At 47.4% G+C, this 22,423-nt stretch overlaps 1 protein-coding gene across 1 annotated transcript in view; it reads right to left on the bottom strand.

Moving 5' to 3' along the window:
- MAP3K2 (mitogen-activated protein kinase kinase kinase 2) overlaps positions 1-22,423 on the bottom strand; it is a 100,516-nt gene that overhangs the window by 25,636 nt on the left and 52,457 nt on the right. The window contains exons 5-10 of the mRNA XM_088455818.1: positions 11,140-11,239; positions 7,423-7,527; positions 6,038-6,137; positions 3,644-3,774; positions 3,446-3,525; positions 3,288-3,355 (exon numbers count right to left, since the gene is read on the bottom strand). Of these exons, the coding sequence (XP_088311944.1) occupies positions 3,288-3,355; positions 3,446-3,525; positions 3,644-3,774; positions 6,038-6,137; positions 7,423-7,527; positions 11,140-11,239 (584 nt within the window). The remainder of the gene's footprint in view (positions 1-3,287; positions 3,356-3,445; positions 3,526-3,643; positions 3,775-6,037; positions 6,138-7,422; positions 7,528-11,139; positions 11,240-22,423) is intronic.

The raw sequence follows: 22,423 nt of genomic DNA, 5'->3' as shown, positions 1-22,423 counted from the left end.
GCGAGCGCTCAGCGCTGCGACCTGGTCTGAATCAAGCCCTCTGTCTGGTAGGCTATAGCGCTACATACGCAGACTCCAGGGAGAGGTATGTAGGGGTACCGGACCCTGCATATCCCTGAGAGCTGTGGCTGTGCCTTAGAGAAAATGGCCGCCGGAGACCTCAGGGGCCTGGTCGAAGGAGGAGAGCAGCTCAGGGAAGCGAGACCTCTGTGGAATGGCGCCCTGAGCTGAGGGGCCGCTTTAACGGGGAAGCAGACCTCCCCTTGCCGATTTTTTTACCCACCAGGATGCTGGTTCCTGCACCATGTGTACCTTGGTGGTACAGTGGATCGCGGTGGCTGGAGCCTGCATCCACACTCAGCACCTCCGGTCTGTCCCCTGAGACAAGAGGTATGACTTAACGAAAAAGGGCCAGGAGCCTGAAACGCGTTGGTTTTAGCGCACATCTGACACACAGCGGAGACATAGTGACGTCATCACACTGCACCTTTGCAGCATCGGGCCGTTTACACGAACGAAGAAGATGATCACCCCGTGCAGGGAACCAGCCGGACGGAGCGGAAGCCGTTAAAGGTAGGCAGATATAGGGAGAGACAGTTAGTTTTTCACGTCTGACTCCATTATCACACCGCACCGCAAGGCATGTTATCGGAACCCTGATGTCAATTATGGACTTTCCTAAATATTAAAAAAGGGTTTTAAACATCTTTTACTAATCCCCTTTTTTTTTACAGGTATTGCGTTACATTCATACATGTTTATTCACAAGCGCTCTTTATTTGTTACATATTGAAATTATTTTATTAGGAGCTGCTTTCAAAATAACATCCATAGCGCAGAATATATTTTTTTTTATCTTATGTTAACGTGTGGGTCACCGCAAGCGGTGTCCTATGTGGTTGCCAGCCAGGTCTCAGAGAAAAGCAGAAGTCTGCCTCCCACACTGGGATCCCCCAGGCGGAGGCACGCCCCGTTAAGCTGCAGGGCTGTTTACCTCGGGGCTTGGAAGCCTTGAAGTAAGAAACCTGGGACCTGGAGAAAGATTGGCCCCTAGCCCTTCCTTGAGGATGAAAGGAGCGAAAAGGCGCTGGTGACCTAGGGGCCGCCGCAGAAGAATGAAAGGCCATATTGGATGCCGCCAACGTGGCAATACTTTTGTCCTATTCTGGACCAAAGACAATACCCCCAGAGTAAAGAAGAGCCTCCAGAGCCTTCTCAGAATCCGTCCCAGCGCACTTGGAACGACACTTTGTAGGTTAGGATACAAGTGTCAAGGGCTGCCTCATTCAGATAGAAAGCAGCTTTATTTATATGCACCACTAAGGACAACACCTAGTTCCTGGGAGTATGGGGGAGAGACTCTCCTCTAGTGCGTCCGTCCGTCCGTCCAACTGGCGATGGCCTTAGCCACCCAAGCGGAAGCCATAGCTGTACGTACAATAGCACCTGCATGGGATTAAAATTGCCTTGAGGAAGATTTCCAACTTAACCATCATCAGGTCCTTAACGGAGGCCTTGTTAAAGAATGGAAGGATAGAATTTTTAACTTGGCGGGCCACATGCGCGTCCACCGGGGGTGGAGACTCCCAGTTGTGACGCTGTTCGGTGGGGAGCGGATAAAAGGTCACAATGTGCTTGGAGACCTGAAAGTCTGTTAGGAATGGTCCAAGCCTCCGCTAAGATGTCCTCCACAGCTGTTCTGACTTAGGGAATTCTACCAAAACCCGCTTTTGTCGCTTGAAAACTGGAGCCTTGGTCCTCTGGGCTGGCTCCTCATCCTCAATCTGCAGAACCAGTTTAACCACCTTAACTCAAGGTCTCTACATCCACTTGAGAGGAGGATTCCTCCTGCAGTAGGGTGGGGCCCTTTCGAAGAGCATGCTGGCAAAATGGCCAACAAGCAGCATCATTACCAGTGACAGTGAGTCAGCCCAAGCCTGCTCCTGGATGGAAGCTGTGGAAGGACCATCTTGTTGTGCATCACCAAATACAGAGACCGTCCTGGACTGGATCCTGCTTGAAGAGACCAACAGAACAAGATCTATAGGGGCATAACACAGGAGCACCCGTCTCCTTAGACACATCTTTAGGTTTTTTGCCTTTGGAAGATATAGTACAAACCAAGACAACCCCAACAAAAAAGGCTGTAGTAACAGATGTGTGCAACAAGGGGAAGGTGCAATGAATGTAAAGGCCGCACAAGTAATAACAAGTGGGAAATAATAAAAAATGGCACAGTGAACCGCTCACCCTGTTAATACAAGGGTTAATTGCCAGCACACAGATACTATACAGTGTTAAACAGGACAGAAAAAATGACAGGCAAAAGGGATAGAAAAGAAAATACCTTTCTATAAAGAACAAGCACACAGTACATTCAATACAAAAAAAGAATAATGGGCAGTGAGTGCTCAACAGTCCAAGCCCCAGTTAGCTGGAAGGAGCTAAACTGTATAACATGACCTGGGAGTGAGGTATACAGGGAGACTAGGAGCCCAGCTCCCCAGAGATCAAGCGGCTTATGTGCAGAAAATGTCAGCAAAGCGTCTCTTGTGGGAGGGAGAGGAGGAGGAACAACTCTCTGGCGGGAATCCTCCTTGAGCGACCGCACCAGGGGCCGGAGCAAACGGGGAGAGCCCACCAACCCCTACTGATGTGGACCCCCCAGGGCAAATGGAAGCCGCCATTAGCAGTGCCACGTTACCTCAAGTCCTGGTCGTTCAGTGTGAGTGCGGGTGGTCCGGCCCCCCCACTGTGTCAGAGAACCGCCGGCTGGTGAAGCCGCATCAATGCGGCTCCCTGCAAGCAGAGAGCCGCCTTAACGCCAACTCAAAGTAAAAATTAAAGAAAATAAAGATTAAAGATTCGAGGCAGCAACAGCACCCCTGTTTCATTGTGCCTGGCTCCTGCCAGAACCAGATTTGAACTGGCCTGCCTAAGGCTGGGGGCAGGGTATAGGGGAGAAGGAGGCTTGGCTGCTTTGAGTTTTTAACGAGTAACCATTTGGTGCCCAGTCCTCCTGTACAGCTTTATACCCTAGCATTGTCCCTGTGTCCCACTATGGACAAGAAGAAAAAAAAATGCAGTACTTTTATGCAATAAAAATCCAATAGGTCTACTTAAAATAAATTGCATTTAGTTTTCAGCAACAGTAAACACACCAGTTTAGTTACAGAAATGCACTAAACTTTAGCCTGATCTTATATTTAAAAACACCTGGAGTGAGCTATTGCAGTCACTCTGTGCTTATGATGATTAAAAGGAAAGCACGAACAGCTGCACCTCACCTGAGAACTCCTGGTAATTGTCAGGGTAACTCTGAGCTCGGGGCATCCTGGACTTGTGATAGCTTTCCCTAGGAGGTGCAAGACAGAAAAAAAATATTAAATTTAAAATTTCCTGAAAATATAATATTTAAATTCAATTAGTATCACATCTTACTCACCCGTCTAAAGGGCTATCAAGAGACGGGCAGCTGCCAGAGCCAGAGTTTTCAGGGCTACTGAGTGACAAAGGATCCAGCATCTGCACACAAGGAATCAAGACAAAAATATACATGATATACACATAGCTGAAAAAAAAAAAAAAAAAAACAACAACACTAGTTTTACAAATATTGTAACAAGATTATGAATGGGTTTACCTGATCCATGCTCTCGGGAATAAATTCTCCTTCACTATTAATGCTGGTGAAGGATCCATTTCGGACACCTTGGTGCAATTCATCTGGAATGTACCCTGGAGGAGGGGAACTCCTATCCCTCGTCGGATTACCTACACAAGGCAAATATTCAACACATTGATTCCAGAAAGGAATACTGAAATTAGATTACATCCAAGTTCACAGGAATAGGTCATTTACGGCAGTCCATTGCCTGCATACTACATCCTGCTAAACTGTATATTTTGTGTTAGAGGGTATTTAATCATTTTTATGTATTTGTCATAGAATTAATTTTAGACTACTTAATATATTCCCTTATTCAGCCATTGACGAGAAACCAGTTTGGCTGGTCTATTAAGATTTGGAGACATAACCATCTCACACAAAGCTCTTGATTACTATATCAGACCTGGGCATGAGATCCTTGGTTTTTCACCCAGATACAAGCACACATGAGATATTACCTAGATCTCATACAAGAGATTCCAACTACATCCTGTGATGGCCACAGCCACAGATTTAAACAGAATATAGTAACTGACCAGGGGACACAGAATGTCACTTAGGGAATGCCTGAGGGGTATCCATCGATGGCACAAAAAACCATCGATGGTTTGCACCAGTCGATGGCCACCACTGCAGTGGGGGAACGGCGGCGCAATCAGGGATGGAGGGGATGGAGCTTAGCCGGCGCCAGGACTAAGCTCTGTCCCGTACAGAAACAAAAAAAATATATATATAGACCCCACTCGTCCATTGATGGCAGAGAACCATTGGTTCTCTGCCATCGATGGTAAAAATATTCAACATCGGCCATAAACAAGTGATAATTTTAAATCATCGATGGTCAATTGCCATCCCTAATCTCTCTCACTCTGACCAGCACAATGGAGCTGACCACACCTGGAGGAATGGATAAACTTATAATTAAATATGTGAAATAGATGGCTTTAATGGATTTGGCTTACATGGACTTGCATAATGGTTAATGGATATTGTGATCATGTTGTAGATTGTAGAATTAATGTAGTAGTATAAATAGTATTAACTGTATATTGTAGTTCTGTGGTATTTTGTGTGAATACAGTATAGTGATTTATAGAAGAGTCTTTCTCTTCATATACCACAATGTTATCATGCTGTAATGTTTTGGTTAGTTTTAAGAGTAATGATTATTCTGTTTGTTGCAGCAGTGTGGCAGTTTGTAAATTAACAGCAAGCAGTATATGCTGTTTATTGTGGCGTTCTGTGATGGTCAATTGTTAGATACTGATTGTAGTTCTGGCTAGCTTTAAAGATCATAGTGTTTACAAAATTATGTGATTTTAGTAGTGTTGCTTTAAGCTGTGGATATTTGATAGATATGTAGGAGTAAATTGTATAGGGGATATTGTAATAGGCTCATAGGTACTATATACGGCTGGATAGTTTATACCTTCTGAAATACTATACAATCGTCTGACTGAAATATTGTAGTCTGTAGAATGTGTATATTTCAGGTAAATATCAGATGGTAATTGTTAGTGGAAACAAAATGGCTACTGCCATGCGTTTTCCCTTTAATAATAGCAAGGCCTTGAACCATGTGTTTGGTTGCATAAGGATAGTGAATTAATGTGGTATATTCTCATAATTATAATCCTAGGCTTTAAACAGTGTTATAGGGATAGATGTGACTGTATAAATCAATTGGGGTTATCATCAGGGGAGTTGAATTAATAACAGTCTGGAATGGAGTAAGGGTGACCCCACATTCCAATATGGGGGTCTGTTGATTTGTAAGATAAAATGGCTGCCACCATGTGTCCTAAACAAAGGATTCCATGCTGTCCACACCACACACACAACCCCTTAAGTGTTATTTCAGATGAATTTGTACCATAATTTATTAATAAATCCTGGATTGGCTGTAGTGCAGAAATAACTTATTCCTTGTAACATACTGTACATCATCAAAACACAACATACACCTCCCTCAATGCTTTCTACCATACTTGTTTCTCACACTTTCTTGCATAGCCTGCACATACATAGATTATATACATACACATTGTAATATTGGATTGTGTTTGACATGAAAATATTGTTTTACATTTATGTGAATATTATTGAAAGACATTTTCCTTTACTTCATTTCATACTTTTATGCATACTTTAATAAAATAAATGATCCTATTGATTTAAAGAGATAGTTCCTGGGTAATACCTTGTGAGTATGCCATCAATGGTGTATAATTATTAAATTATGAGAAACTTAATGGTAAAGATAGAATAATGTTTCAATAATATGAGATTAAAACTAGGCAGGAAAGGAAAAGCACAAAGAAACATGATAAGGTGTGATTTTTTTTTTCTCTATCATTTACAACCTACCAAGAAAAGCTGTCCTGTCCTTCCTCTCTGTTCCTCTAAACACTGTGTTATCCAGATCTTCCAGAGTCGGCATGTGCTCTACGTCACATAGGATGGGGACCTAAATCCGCAAGATGATAAAACTTTATTGCACATAATGCTTCTATACTCGTGACGCAGGAAAACTACGGCTGATACAGACATACTACACAATGCAACATTTACTTAGGACTTTTTAGATCTATGGACCTCATTCAGAGGCGCTCGCAAGCAGCGATCGCTCTCTCTGAATGAGGGCGGCAGCTTCTTTTTTTTTTAGTGCGGCCTCCTGGTCGATAGCTAAGCTGTGGGTTACCACCCACAGCTTAGTGACCGACCAGGGTGATGGTCGCGATGGTCAAGACCATCTGGGCTTGCGACGAGACCCTAAGGTTGGGTCTCGGCAAGCGCAAGCCCCAGGGAGCTTCCTGCTCTGATCGAACAGGAAGCTCCCCACTGACATCGTTGCTGATGTCAGTGGGACCGCCCCAAACGGCAAGCGTTCCGTCGGGAACACCTTCGTTTGGCCGGCCACCCCCCCTGCCCGCCTCCCAAACAGGGCGAGCTGTCAATCACCATCGACAGCTCGCCCCCTTTGGTGCGAGACCCGTAGCGACAGAGCGCCAGTCACTAGCCGGGTCTCGCACATGCGCATGTCGGAGCCGGCTCTGACGTGCGCATGCCCAGTGGGCAAACATCAACCCGGTTGCGAGCGCTTTGCGCTTGCGACCGGGTCTGAATAAGGCCCTATGTTCTTTCCTGATAAATAACATGTCTGAAATTACTTCATTCCTTAGTTTCACAAACCTGTAAACTGTTGGAGACGGAACAGATATTGATTTGTTACCAATATCCCTTTCACACTGCCAGCAATAAGCCGGGTTATTTCACATGAAAGCGCAGCAACCCGGAATGCTCAGTGTGAAAAGGGATCAGTTGACATAACCTGGGTTGAGCGACCCGGCATTTGAACCTAGGTAACGAGCAGGGTTGAACTGTTAACCTGGACTTGTTCACAGCAAAGTAAGATGATCTCCAAGCACAGGCTCTGTTCGTGACAGCGGTGACATCATTAACCTGGCAATAAGTCGGGTAGGGCCACCAGTCTCAAAGGGGTCTCAGCCGGGTCGCACCCGGGATGGACCAGTGTACAAAATCCTGAATGCGAAACGGCAATGCGATGTACAAGGGGTATAAAATAAATGAGTTACAGGTATAGAGAAATGTGGCATTAAGGATATATGGCTGCAAAATCCAGATAGTGGAAATGAACAAACATTGTGGAACTATTTATTTCATTTAGCATTAAAATTAATTCTACAATACAATAAGGGCAATGGTGTTGACAGGGAAATAGTGTGTCTGACCTGATGCAGAACTAGCAATATTTTAAGACTCTTCATGTGAGCACTTCTGTCCAGCAATTCCACAGCTTTGTTCAAATCATCCTGCGTTTTCAATGGTATTACCAGCTGTAAAAAATCAAGAACAGTTTGTTTAAACCAACTGCACCCCCTAAGACCTGCACACATGACTGACATATGAGCCAATACTTGTAATGTACTTTTCATACTATATTCCTAGGTTGCAATATGTTTTATTCATGATCTGAAGCAGCAACACAATGTTACATGAAGTAATGAGTGGGTTCCAATCAAAAAAAAAACAATGAGTACACCATTTACAAAGCCACAGTGACATCTGTCAAAACAAGACCAGCGTGACCTACTTCACTTTGTACACTGCGTTATTTCCCATATTCATTAAAAAGATATCAAGTGAACGATTTTAATTTCCTCCCACTCAAAGCAGTTCCTTCAGCACTGCCCGAATTCCTGGATAGGTCTGCTGGCCGGTCTTTGTAGTCATTTATAAGGACTAGAGAAGGGAGGTATCACGATTTTGACTTTTTACACTCACGTTCTAAGTAATTTGTCATGTGACTTATCTTTACCACCTGTCCTGCAGGTCAGGTTTTCTGCTCGTCTTGTTTGCAGTTTCTTTCCAGATTAATCATCCACCTGTGAGTTTCACCCGAGTATCTTGCCTGCTATTTCCAAATTGCACAGGAGTTCACCTCAGACTTGTTAAAAAGTAGCTGGATTAGTGTACTCCTCATTCTGTTGCATGCTATTAACCCCAGAATCTCCTGCAAGCAAGCATATTCCTGTGTGAATATTTCAGTGGTTCACAAACTCAGTCCTCAACACCCCACACAGTTAACTTTTTCCAGGTCACCCAGCAGGTGCACATGTGTATTCATTACTCACTGACATCTTAAAAGATAACCAGCAGGAGCAAATTATTTCACTTGTGATTCTGTGAGGAGACATGGAAAACGAACTGCTTGGGGTCCTGAGAACAGAGTTTGAGAACATGTGGTATATTTCATCGGTTCCTTGACAGCCCCAGCACCACCGAACCCAGCTCAGGGTATAGCAACACCTCCAGCATCACTGAACCCAGCTCAGCATCCAGCCACATTCCACCGGCCCCGGCCCCGTGTCCAGTTCCACCGGTCCAGCCACAGTCCACCAGTTCCAGTCCGGTGTTCAGTTCAAGTGCCACTATTCCAGTCTGGTGTTCATTACACTAGTATCACCCTGGTGTTCAGTGTTCCCACTTCCAGCCAGCTCACTATCCCAGAATCTGCTCCAGCAAGAAGCATCATTAAAGCCCTTGCCAACCTCAACTCAATCTCAACTCTCAAGCCCAGTGGTTCCAGTCCCTGAGCCTACAGACAAAAACCTTGGATCCAAACTGGAAAGTGGTATAATTTCTGATTATATGGTGTTGTATCTTCCAATGCTTTTTAAATTGTGTGAAGTCTCAGAGTAATGTCACCTCACCCTCCAAAAAAAAAAAAAAAAAATCCCTACCTCAATTAAATAGTATAGTGTCTCCACAGTGAAAGACTAATACCACTTTTAAACTGGCATTAGCCAAATAATTTGTTCCAGGAGTAATGTTAACTACAGCAAAATAATAAAACAATTGGTGGAGGTAAAAAAAAAAATAATACCCTGAAGTACCATGCATAAAGGACCGTTCACACACAAGACAACAAAAATAGTGAAACAGTACTTATAAAATGCTTTTTTCTCTGACACTGAAGAGCTATGTAAACAGTGGGTTATTTCCACCCATAGAGACAAAGCATTGGAGAAAGAACTGCCACCTCCATCGTATTAACTCCCCTTCCCCCAGATTCTCCAGCCTCAGAGCCAGGGATTTAACAGCAAGCATGAACACTTTTTAGTCTGCAGTAGGGGAACACAGACATTGCTCCAAAGTCAGGAGAGAAAAGCAAAAGAATGAAGGAACAGCTAAGTGGAGGAACTTCCAGTCAAGGAAGATCTGTGCAACATCAACAAAGCTGTAAAATAGGTGAAAGTTGGACCAGGTGGTTGTTCTGCAAAACTTGCCCACTGACACCAGATGGTGTACCACTCGCAAAACACCCACAGGTTAGATAGAACTTTAGGGTCCCGGTCAGGTTTATCCACATACAAAGCTATAGTCAGAGACTTTGAGCTGCTTTCATGGATTGGTAAAATGAGAACACAAGGATGAATCAAACACTCCTGATTTATGTTAAAACCAGAGAAAACCTGGAAAAATGAAAATGTTCCAGGGGATGCCATGCATATAGGGTGCCATCATATCCAGCAGGTAAGTTCATTTAGCTTTAGGGCAGACAGTTATTGTAGACAAAGGTTGGTGGCCTAACGCCTTTTGCCTTAGACATCAGATTTCTATGAACTGAACATGCCACTTCTGCAACAGAAGAACGGATGTTGCTCTACATGGCCTCCATACCAAGCAAGACAGTCAATCACCAGAACAGACAAGGCTATTTTAGGGTAAGCCATCTCTGTTCCACAGTATCCCAACCATTTTATCAAATAAGAGCATAAATGTTTGTATACATTTGACAGTTTCACACAAGTAGCGTAGACACTATAAACAAAGTGGCTGCACAGAAGATGAGGGTTTAATACCTGTAGTATTAGATCTCTACCCACCAAGCAGGAACTAACATGGGATGATCCTTGGATATCTTCCCTTCTTTGCATAGCTGCGCCCATCTTAATTGCAGAGGTCTCTCACAGCAGGGCTTTCCTCCCAAACTCTCCCCCTTTCAGCCTCAGGAAGAGTCAGGTGGCAGCAGAAAACTGCCTGCCTGAGGGATTGCATCTAAAAACGACTATGGTGAAAGCGGGAAGACTGTAGGGCATCCATATAGCCTTATTCACAATTGCCAAATAATGTTTGTGACTGAAACAATGCATCTGCTTTTTTTCCTGGTTGTGGCGATTAGTTTTCTTTTAAAAAGACACTCCGTGTGGGGGACACAGAACCCATTTCAGTATGGGTTTTGTGGGTTAAAAATGCAGACTTAATATTTATCCAGTAGTTTGATGCTTATTAGCACTCAACTCGGAAACTGGCGAGAGGTCTGCGATCCTGGCACAGCGCCACAGGAAATGGTTTGAGGTGCAGCCAGTTTCTGTATGTTTCCTGTTTCTCTCTTGTTGCTGAAATGCGCAATTAACAAGTCGCTCGCTAGCAATTTGATCTTACAATGAATGTCAGTGCAATCTCTGATGCCTCACTATTTTAACTAAACACACGGTTAACCAGTTAACATTTTAGGGGGAAAACATACATGTATATACTAAACATTCAACTTACACTGTCTCATCTGCAATGGATGAGAATTGTTTTATGCACACGACTGTCATATGAATGTCTAAGGAACACACATTTCATTGGGATTTTAAATAAGGGAATATCAATAAAAAAACAAAAAAGGTGTATGGTTCTGCATTAGGGCAATGCGCTCTACTAGGTACGATTTGCTTCCAAAAGGAAGTTAGTTTCACTATATTCACTATTACATGGAGATGCAGAAAGTAGGCGGGACCGCTTATAGAATTAAGGATAACGATTACATAAAGCCTGCACAAGTCATTTGCAGCAGTTTCGCATTTATTTTTGACAAAAATAAATATAGCTTGCAACTCAGATACATTCAGAATTTAAGTTTAAACTGTAGAAACAAAGTAGCCAATTACATTCACCTCATTATTGCTGTAGTGAAGATCCATGCACTGACCAAAGGCAGTTTTAGCTTTAGAAAACAGGTCCTCCAAAAGAACAGGCCGAGGGAACTGCAGGATTCTATAAAACCAGAAAGTCATTGCATTAGGCCTGGCTGATAAATACAATGCAGCTTTTTTTTTTTTTTTCTTCACATTAACCAGTCGAAAAAGAAAAAGCAATTTATAAAGTAAAATAAGGACCATGGCAGACAGAATGAGTCACTACGCTGATGCTGAATATAAATTGGGTATACAATTCAGAAGATACGAGAAAACGGACAGTCTGGACTGGCCAGGCAGGCTCTCTGGTAGGGTTATGAATCAATATATTTGCTCAGATTTCAAACTATAGCAAGCACTGTTTAAGTAAGGCGATGGTGATGGATCCAGAGAATCCATATATGTAATGGAGTCGAGACGTGTGATACATTCAGCTTTTAACATCAACAGGTCCCCGTTCAGAGGGTCAACATTCACAGAAAAATGTATCTCTATTAGAGGAACACTGCAGGCTTGGGGCAATATACTTTTGTAGAGCTTTATAATGTGCATTTAGCCATATTTTTAAAGTTTCTATAAAGCATTAATGGACATTGTGCATAAACAGAACACCATTCCAGCACATATCAAGTAACCTTTGGTTAAAGTCATGAGACAGAGCTGTAATCAGAGCACATACCAAGCACTTGTTTTTCCTGCCTTGGAATGTCAGACTGGGAACAGCAGAGATAGAGAACTGACATAGGGAAAATACATTACCTATTTAATCTATGACAACTGCTTGCAGCTACGTTTGCCAAATGCAGTAACCTCACATGAATATGTTAACGGGAGAGAATACTCTTAAATGTAAAATCAGTCCCTCCACGTAAGTATCCAGAGTCAGTAGTCTGACGCTGGTGACACTCACTAAAAAAAACCCTAATGGTGAGCTGGACCAATGCTGACGAGTCATCCCATCCTATACAAAGTGGCTTGTCTTGAGAGAAGACAACCAGCTTTTAGGGTGACACCAATCTCTTGCCATTCTCTTACTTGCAGGAATGGGAGCTTATTAATATTAGGCTACAAGTCTTCTTTAACTTCAATGATTTAATACAGCCAAAATAACTAAAACTGGAAAACAAGGTGTACAGTGCATCCGGAAAGTATTCACAGCGCTCCACTTTCCACATTTTGTTATGTTACAGCCTTATTCCAAGATGGAATAAATTAATTTTTGTCCTCAAAATTGTACACACAATACCCCATGACGACAACGTGTGAAAAGTTTGAGATTTTTGCAAATTTAATTTAAACATGTACATAGTCAGGTGCATTAATATTGGGACATTGACAGAATTTTCATATTTTGGCCTCTATTCACCACCACAATGGCTTTGAAATGAAACAAACAAGATGTGCTTTAACTGCAGACTTTCAGATTTAATTTGAGGGTAATTACATCCAAATCAGGTGAACGGTGTAGGAATTACAACAGTTTTTATATGTGCCTCCCACTTTTTAAGGGGCCAAAAGTAATGGGACAAACTAAACAATCCTAAATCTAACTTTCACTTTTTAATACTTTGTTGCAAATCCTTTGCAGGCAATTACAGCCTGAAGTCTGGAACACACAGACAGACATCACCAGACGCTGGGTTTCATCCCTGGTGATGCTCTGCCAGGTCTCTACTGCAAAATTCTTCAGTTCCTGCTTCTTCTTGGGGTATTTTCTCGTCAGTTTTGTCTTCATCAAGTGAAATGTATTCTAAATCGGATTCAGTCAGGGGATTGACTTGGCCATTGCATAACATTCCACTTTTTAGCCTTAAAAAACTCTTTGGTTGCTCTTGCAGTATGCTTCGGGTCATTGTCCATCTGCACTGTGAAGCGCCGTCCAATGAGTTCTGAAGCATTTCACTGAATATGAGCATATAATATTGCCCGAAACACTTCAGAATTCATTCTGCTGCTTTTGTCAGCAGTCACATCATCAATAAATACAAGGGAACCAGTTCCATTGGCAGCCATACATGCCCACGCCATGACACTACCACCACCATGCTTCACTGATGAGGTGGTATGTTTTGGATCGTGAGCAGATCCTTTCCTTCTCAATACTCTTCTCTTCCCATCACTCTGGTACAAGTTGATCTTTGTCTCATCTGTCCATAGGATGTTGTTCCAGAACTGTAATGGCTTTTTTAGATGTTGTTTGGCAAACCCTAATCTGGTCTTCCTGTTTTTGAGGCTCACCAATGGTTTACATCCTGTGGTGAACCCTCTATCTTCACTCTTGTGAAGTCTTCTCTTGATTGTTGACTTTGACACATATACACCTACCTCCTGGAGAGTGTTCTTGATTTGGCCAACTGTTGTGAAGGGGTTTTTCTTCACCAGGGAAATCATTCTTCTGTCATCCACCACAGTTGTTGTCCGTGGTCTTCCGGGTCTTTTGGTGTTGCTGAGTTCTCCGGTGCGTTCTTTCTTTTTAAGAATGTTCCAAACAGTTGATTTGGCCACACCTAATGTTTTTGCTATCTCTCTGATGGGTTTGTTTTGATTTTTCAGCCTAATGATGGCTTGCTTCACTGATAGTGACAGCTCTTTGGATCTCATATTGAGAGTCGACAGCAAGGGATTCCAAATGCAAATGTCACACCTAGAATCAACTCCATACCTTTTACCTGCTTAATTGATAATGAAATAATGAGGGAATAGCCCACACCTGTCCATGAAATAGCTTTTGAGTTGATAGTCCCATTACTTTTGGCCCCTTAAAAAGTGGGAGGCACATATAGAAACCGTTGTAATTCCTACACCGTTCACCTGATTTGGATGTAATTACCCTCAAATTAAATCTGAAAGTCTGCAGTTAAAGCACATCTTGTTTGTTTAATTTCAAAGCCATTGTGGTGGTGAATAGAGGCCAAAATATGAAAATTCTGTCAATGTCCCAATATTTATGCACCTGACTAAGTATTCACAGCCTTTGCCATGAAGCTCAAAATTGAGCTGAGGTGCATCCTGTTTCCACTGATCATCCTTGAGATGTTCCTACAGCTTAATTGGAGTCCACCTGTGGTAAATTCAGTTGATTTGACATGATTTTGAAAGGCATACACCTGTCTATATAATGGTCCCACAATTGACAGTGCATGTCAGAGCACAAACCAAGCATGAAGTCCAAGGAATTGTCTGTAGACCTCAGAGACAGGATTGTCTCGAGGCACACAACTGGGGAAGGGTACAGATAAATATCTGCTGCTTTGAAGGTTCCAATGAGCACGGTGGCCTCCATCATCTGTAAATGGAAGAAGTTCGAAACCATTAGGACTCTTCAAAGTGTTGGCCGGCCGTCTAAACTGAGCGATCACTGTAGAAGGGCCCTAGTCAGGGAGGTGACCAAGAACCAGATGGTCACTGTCAGAGCTACAGCATTCCTCTGTGGAGAGAGAACCTTCCAGAAGGACAACCATCTCTGCAGCAATCCGCCAATCAGGCCTGTATGGTAGAGTGGCCAGACGCAGTGTTCGCAAATACGCGCTATAGCGCGTATTTTACCCACAAATGAAGACCGGGGACGTACTCTGCTGCTGGCCAATCCCCTGGCTCCAGGTATATGATTAATGTCTCAGGGGAGGACTATTAAAGGAGTCATTATGCCCATTCCCCTACAGCAGCTCACAGGTGTTACACAAATGTCCCTTCCACACTGTCACTGTGGGTCCAGTTTCCTTCCAGTACCCGGGAGCTGGGGTGTAACTTTGCGGGAGACATTACTACCGGTCTGTACCTCACAAATACCAACCTTGCGTTCCCGCTAGGGCTGTTTTAGTGGGGCGCGGCGCCTTGCCCTCCTTCTGGAGGGCAAAAAGCACCCTGCCCTCCAGGAGGAGGGCAAAAAGCGTCCTGCCCTCACAGCCTGCAGGTGCCGTTCTCACCCGCGGGACGCAGTGTCCCGCGGGTGGAGAAACATGCGGTGTCCCGGTCACCGCCGGAGAATAGACGCCGGCCAGGACGATGACACTCAGGGGATAGCGTGTGGAGTAGTGTGCCCAACCTCCCGGCCCGAAGACTGGCCCCGGCGGCCCCCTCGGCCCGAAGACTGCGCCTGGTCCTGGAGGCCCACCTGGCCCGAAGACTCTGCCCGCCCCGGATTGAAGGTACTTGTAAAGAGTAGCGCGACGGGTGGGGGATGGTGCGGTAGCGGGAATTACTGTCAGACACAGACTTCATCATGTTGTGTTCATGCTCCTAGCAGGTTCCTGGAACAGTAGGAGCGGAGGTGCTGTCACGCTGCTGCATGCCGCTGGTCTTGCTCGGCGGCATGCGGCGGCATAACAGCACCTCCGCTCATACTGTTCCAAGGGACCTGCTAGGAGCATCACCATCACGCTCCAACAGCGGGTATGTAGGGGAGCCTGGGGTGCTGGGGCCGGGCGCACTTCTCATGTCCCTCCCTAGCTGTATTCACTCATCTTGCCTCCTAATCTGAAAAAACAGAGCGACATGGGGTAGTGATGCTGGGTGTAGTGTGGGGGGGGGGGGGGGGGGGTGTTCGTGATGTTGGGAATAGTGGGGGCGGGGTTGTTAGTGATGCTGGGAGTTATGGGGGGATTGTTATTGGTGCTGGCAGTAGTGGGGAAGGGCCATGGGTTGACCCCATTGATGTGCAGCCTCTGCTTCCTATAGATGGGCTCTTTGTATATCATGGGCCTGCATGATAAGCCTGCTGATTGTGTAATCAATATTATTAATGGCGTTAGCCAATATCTGGAATGCATTGCATTCCGGATATTGGTAAATCTGGCAGCATTGCATCCCCCATAGAAACATATGGGGGATGCGGCTGCCAGCGGGAATGGAGGGATCACAGCAGGTATCGGATACATCCGGGGGAAACGTAATATTTGAGGTAAACCTCCGAAAAATATGAGATATGGTAAGAACTTACCCTTGTTATCTCTATTTCTACGAAGTCCATAGGGTTCCACAGGATACCTTGGGGTATAGGTGTGACGTCAGTCGCTGGGCACCATAGAGTTAAGCTTTTCAGCCTCCCAGGATGCACTAGGGTCCCCCTCCTATACCCCGCCCCCGAGCCAAGGCACCTCAGTTAGTTATCAAGCCATAGGCCGGAGGAGGAGAAGGAAGAGAGAGAAAAAAGATCTGGACACATACAAGAATCACATTCTCACCAGAGGGAGACGGAAAACCGGTGACCAGAGCAAAGCCCATCTGCAGCACAGGTGCGACAGGGCGGGAGTCCTGTGGAACCCTATGAACTTCGTAGAAATAGAGATAACAAGGGTAAGTTCTTACCATATCTCATATTTTCTACTTCAGGGTCCATAGGGTATCCACAGGATACCTTGGGGATGTCCCAAAGCAGTATCCTTTAAGGGTGGGGACGCTCCTGTGCAGAAAGGAGAATCCGCCGCCCGAAGGAAGCATCCTGAGATGCGAAGGTGTCAAACCTGTAATACCTCACGAAGGTATGGACAGAGGACCACGTAGCAGCCTTGCAGATCTGAACTGCCGAGGCACCACGTCGAGCTGCCCACGAAGGACCCACAGACCTAGTGGAATGAGCCTTCAGAGAAGGTGGGACCGGTAGGCCTTCATGAAGATAAGCTTCAGAAATAGCCATACGGATCCAGGCTGCCAAAGTTTGCTTTGAAGCAGGCCAACCCTTTTTACGGAAGCCATAGAGGACAAACAAAGCGTCCGACTTGGTAAACGAAGAAGTGCGGTCAACATAAGTCCTTAAGGCCCGCACAACATCCAAAGAGACCTCACCCACGGAAAGACCCGGTGAGTTAAAGGCCGGAACAACTATTTCCTCGTTAACATGAAACTGGGAAACAACTTTGGGAAGAAACTCGGGCCGAGTGCGGAGCACTGCCCTGTTCCCATGAAAAACCAAGAAAGGGGGTCTACAAGAAAGAGCCCCTAACTCAGAAACACGTCTGGCCGAAGCAATGGCCAGAAGGAAAACAGTCTTAGCCATTTAAGATCCACTGAGCCCAGTGGTTCAAACGGCGGTCCTTGGAGAGCCCTCAGGACCACAGCCAAATCCCAAGGCGCCACAGGTGGAACAAAGGGCGGCTGAATGCGGAGAACACCCTGCATAAAGGTGCGCACATCCGGGATTGTAGCAATCCTACGGTGAAACCAGACAGATAGGGCCGAAACCTGTACCTTCAAAGAAGCAAGGCGAAGCCCATGATCTAGTCCCGCTTGCAGGAAGGCGAGAATCCGAGACAGACGAAACTCCCGCGGGAAGAACGTATGCCACACGCGATGGTATATCCTCGCGGAAGACGGTTTCCGAGCTCGTAACATGGTACGCACCACAGAGCTGGAAAACCCCCGGGACCTCAGCATGGCCGTCTCAACAGCCACGCCGTCAAAGACAGCCGAGTCAGGTCCGGGTGAAGGCAAGGACCCTGAGACAGAAGGTCCGGTCGTAGCGGCAACCGCAGAGGAATGTCCACGGACAGACCCTGAAGGTCTGAGAACCAGTGCCGTCTGGGCCACGCGGGAGCTATCAACAGGAGCGTCCCTCCTTCCTGTTTGAATTTCCGGATTACCCGTGGAAGAAGGGAGACCGGAGGGAACAGGTATGCGAACCGGAACGTCCACCGGACGGACAGAGCATCCACCAGAGACGCCCCTTCGTCTCTTGTGCGAGACCCGTACACCGGCAACTTGTTGTTGTGCCGGGACGCCATGAGGTCGATTTCTGGAAGACCCCACCTGTCCACCAGTAGTTGAAAAACGTCCGGGTGCAGGGACCATTCCCCCGGATGAACGTCTTGGCGACTTAGAAAGTCCGCCTCCCAATTTAGCACTCCCGGGATGAAGACCGCTGATATGGCCGGAAGATTGCGCTCCGCCCAAACCAGGATCCGAGAGACCTCTACGAGAGCCGCCCGACTGCGAGTTCCTCCTTGCCTGTTTATGTAGGCCACGGTGGTAGCATTGTCCGACTGGACCTGCACCGGGCGACCCTGGAGAAACCGCTGTGCCTGCTGGAGAGCATTGAAGACCGCACGGAGTTCCAAGATATTTATTGGAAGTTCCGCTTCTGTCGGCGTCCACCTGCCCTGGAACAAGTGTGGACCCGAAACGGCTCCCCAGCCCCGAAGACTGGCGTCCGTTGTCAACAGGACCCAATTTGGAACCCAGAACGGACGTCCCTTGTTGAGGTGGGTCGTCTGTAACCACCACGCAAGGGACAGGCGAACCTCCGGGGTGAGCACAATCGTCTGGGACTTCAGAGACTGAGGCAGCCCGTTCCACTTGGACAGGATCAGGTGCTGCAGAGGTCTGGAGTGAAACTGGGCGTATTCCACCATGTCGAACACCGACACCATGGAGCCCAGTAACCTCATCGCCGAGTGTAAGGACACCCGGCGGCTGTGCAGGCAACTGCGCACCCTTGACTGTAAAGCAGAGATCTTGTCCTCCGTCACGAAGATCCTTTGCTGTCCCGAGTCCAATAAGGCTCCAAGATGCAGAATCCTCCGAGACGGGATTAGAGTGGACTTCTGCCAGTTGATTAGCCAGCCGTGCCGCTGCAGCAGTGCAATGGTCAGGTCCAAGTGGTGTAACAGGAGCTCTGGAGATCCTGCCACCAATAACAGGTCGTCCAAATACGGCAACATGCGGACTCCCTGCAGCCGCAGAGAAGCCGCCATGACCGCCATCACCTTGGTGAAAACACGTGGTGCTGTTGCCAGGCCAAAAGGTAACGCCCGAAACTGGAAGTGGTCGCTGCGGATTGCAAACCTGAGGAACTGTTGATGGCGCAAAAGAATAGGGACATGCAGGTAAGCGTCCTGTATGTCCAATGACACCATGTAGTCCCCAGGTTCCAGCGCCAGAATGATGGACCGTAGGGTCTCCATCCAAAACTTCGGGACCCGCAAAGACTTGTTGAGTGCTTTGAGGTTGAGAATCGGACGATATGACCCATTGGGTTTCTGTACCAAAAATAGATTTGAATAGAAACCCTGGCCCCTCTGGGAGAATGGAACAGGCACTATAACTCCAGCCTGGAGCATAGTGTGCAATACCTTCCGCAGCTCCGTAGCCTTGTTCCGGTCTGATGGTAGACCCGTGGTGAAGAAGCGAGCCGGGGATCTGTGCCGGAAGGAGAGGGCGTATCCGTGGGAAACCACCTCCAGAACCCAAGTGTCTGTCGTAGAGGTCGACCAACACTGGGCGAACTGTAGCAGGCGGCCTCCCACCCTGGGATCCCCCAAAGGGAGGCCCGGACCGTCAGGCCGCAGGCTTGTCATCTGGCTTGGGGGCCGGACGTCTGGTACTCCATGCCTGCTTCCGGGGCTTGACCGATTTCTTAGGGCCAGCCTGTCGAGGAAACGACTGTGGTTTGGGCCTGCCCTGGGCCCTAGATGACCAAAAGGACGATGGTCCAGAACCAGAAGGAGCAGCGGCCGACGGGAGACAAGCAGATTTGGCTGCCGCCAGCGTGGCCACAATCTTATCCAGATCCGGACCGAAGAGAACTTCTCCGGTAAACGGCAACGCTTCCAGACCTTTCTTGGAATCTGCGTCCGCCTTCCAGGATCGCAGCCACAAGGTGCGATGAGCAGCTACCGCTGCTGAAGAAATTCTTGACACCAGAGTACTAATGTCTAGAGCCGCCTCGTTGATGTAGGTGGCCGAATCACGGAGATTGCCAATCAACTCCGCCTGTTCGGCCGGACAGTCGGATTCAAAAGAAGCCTCTAATGAATCCGCCCAGCGCTCCATCGCTCTGGCAACCCAGCAAATGGCCATAGCCGGCCGTGCTGCCCCCCCTGCAAGGGAATAAGCGGACTTCAGGCAGATTTCTACCTTGCGGTCCGTAGCATCCTTAAGGGAGGACATGGATGGCATCGGCAATGTGGCACTACGGACAAGACGGGTCACGTGAGAATCCACCTGTGGAGGGGATTCCCACTTAGCAAAATAATTATCCGCGAACGGATAAGCCACCGCCAGGCGTCTCTGCGGCTGGTATCGCTTGCCAGGCTGTTTCCACGCCTCCTCTAAATGGTCCACCAACTGACCCGAAAGAGGAAAGACTGTGGCATCGCCCTTCACATCTTTGAAAAAGGCATACTTAGATTTAGCCGCTGGGGGAACTTCGTCCTCAATCACCAAGGCTGTGCGGACCGCCCGAATAAGTCCAGGAATATATACTTTGGACTTAGCATCAGCGTCCTTAGTATGGAGAGGTTCCTGATCGTAAGGATCCAGAATCTCCCCATCATCAGACGTCCCTTCGTCATCCTCATAAGGAGCGGACAGAGACGCCACCGGCCTTTTATGAGGCCGCATCACAGACTCCCCTTGCAACACATCCGACAAGTGCTGTACAGAACTCGTCAGGGAGTTAACCCACGCTGGCTCCTGAGAACCCGGGAGCGGGGAAATAGGGAGACTGTGGGGTACCACCAATTGTCGTGGGAACCCCTGCATGGGTGACGACACCACAGACTGCTGGGACAAACCCATCGGAGTAAACGCGGGCTGCAGAGCTAACTGGCCCACTAAAGCTGTTAACGCCTGAGCGAAACAAGCCCAGGGCGGCTCCTGTACCGGTGCTGTAACCGTAATAGGCCGCGCCATGGACAAACACTGCCGGCAAAGGCCCTCCGCGCTACCCTCCCCCTCCGCTAACGGTACTTTGCACGTGGTACACTGTAGCCGGAGGGGAAAATCACTTTCAGACATGATGGCACCACGTATGTGACCTCTCTCACCAATTAAGTATTAAATAGGCGAGAGACCACCCTGCAGCACCGCACTGCAAGGGCTTTAGCAGAAAGAACAGGGACAGTAATAAAGCTGACAGTTTAGAGAAGAAAAGTTACAGGCAGCGCTAGCACAGTCACATACAATGCAGAGAAATAACAATTCCTGCACTAACAGCGCTGATCACTCAACTACACAGACACAGGACCTGGTAGGACACAGCGCTGCATACACAGACCTGAGCCACAGCGGAGGAGAGGTATGCGGGGGGACCCAGACCACGATGCTTCCGTCCAGCGCTTCCAGCAGCGTTCACCATGCGTTCTGGAGAAGATGGCCGCCGAGGAGCAGAGAGGAGGCTGGCCTGGGGGAGGAGCGCTGCCACAGGACCAGTCGGCAGCATGCAGAGAGGGCTGTGTGCAGCGGGGGAGGCGCCGGCTGTGAGACAGGGAAGGCGCGCTCCCCTGGCATGCATTTAACCCCTGGGATGCCGCAGCGCTACCGCTCTGCTGCGGTCCGCTGTCCCAGGGGGTAGTGGAAAGCGCAGGTTGGTCGCCTGGCTCCACGCTGCAGCCAGTCCCCAGGGAGCCCCCTGCCTGGGGACTTAGGACCATGTGACCAGCGGGGACCCACCGCGGGACCCCGCTGCTTACCTTTGTCCCCCTTGGATCCGGCCATGGTCCGGAACATCTGGGGTCACCGCTAGCTGTGACCCCAGATGCTCACCAGCATCCCCGGATCGGTACCGGCGGGGGTGTAGGGAAGACAGCATGGACGTCAGGACTGACTGTCCATGCTGTACATCCAGATGTGCAGCCACAGCTGCACTGAAGAAAGCTTCAGGGGCTCTTCTAGCCCCCACTCCCACTGGTGCACCCGACGCCGGCCGGGCACCAAACTAAACTGAGGTGCCTTGGCTCGGGGGCGGGGTATAGGAGGGGGACCCTAGTGCATCCTGGGAGGCTGAAAAGCTTAACTCTATGGTGCCCAGCGACTGACGTCACACCTATACCCCAAGGTATCCTGTGGATACCCTATGGACCCTGAAGTAGAAATGGGTGTTTTCGGGGATTTTACCTCAAATATTCATTAATAAATAGGCCCCTAAAACTTTAGCTGGTTAACACTGGCAGCTCTAATGTTGATTACCAGCACCTGACTAATTGAAAAATGTCTCATTGTGCACTAAAGATTAACAAAATGTTGTACTTACTATACTATAGTAAAGCTAAACAATGCTCAATCACGGAGATGGAAGTCACTCCTTAGTGAAAAGCACATGGCAGCCTGCCTGGAGTTTGCCAAAATGCACCTGAAGGACTCTGACCACGAGAAATAAAATTTTCTGGTCTGATGAGACAATGATTGAACTCTTTGGCGTGAATGCCAGGCATCGCTCATCACCTGGCCAATACCATCCCTACAGTGAAGCATGGTGGGGGCAGCATCATGCTGTGGGGATGTTTTTCAGCGGCAGGAATTGGGAGACTAGTCAGGATAGAGGGAAAGA

This window comes from Taudactylus pleione, unplaced genomic scaffold (assembly GCF_031769625.1).
Source record: "Taudactylus pleione unplaced genomic scaffold, aTauple2 ptg000671l, whole genome shotgun sequence".
Taxonomy (NCBI): domain Eukaryota; kingdom Metazoa; phylum Chordata; class Amphibia; order Anura; family Myobatrachidae; genus Taudactylus; species Taudactylus pleione.
The sequence above is the reverse complement of the archived record's forward strand: the minus strand, read 5'-3'. Positions and strand labels throughout refer to the sequence as shown.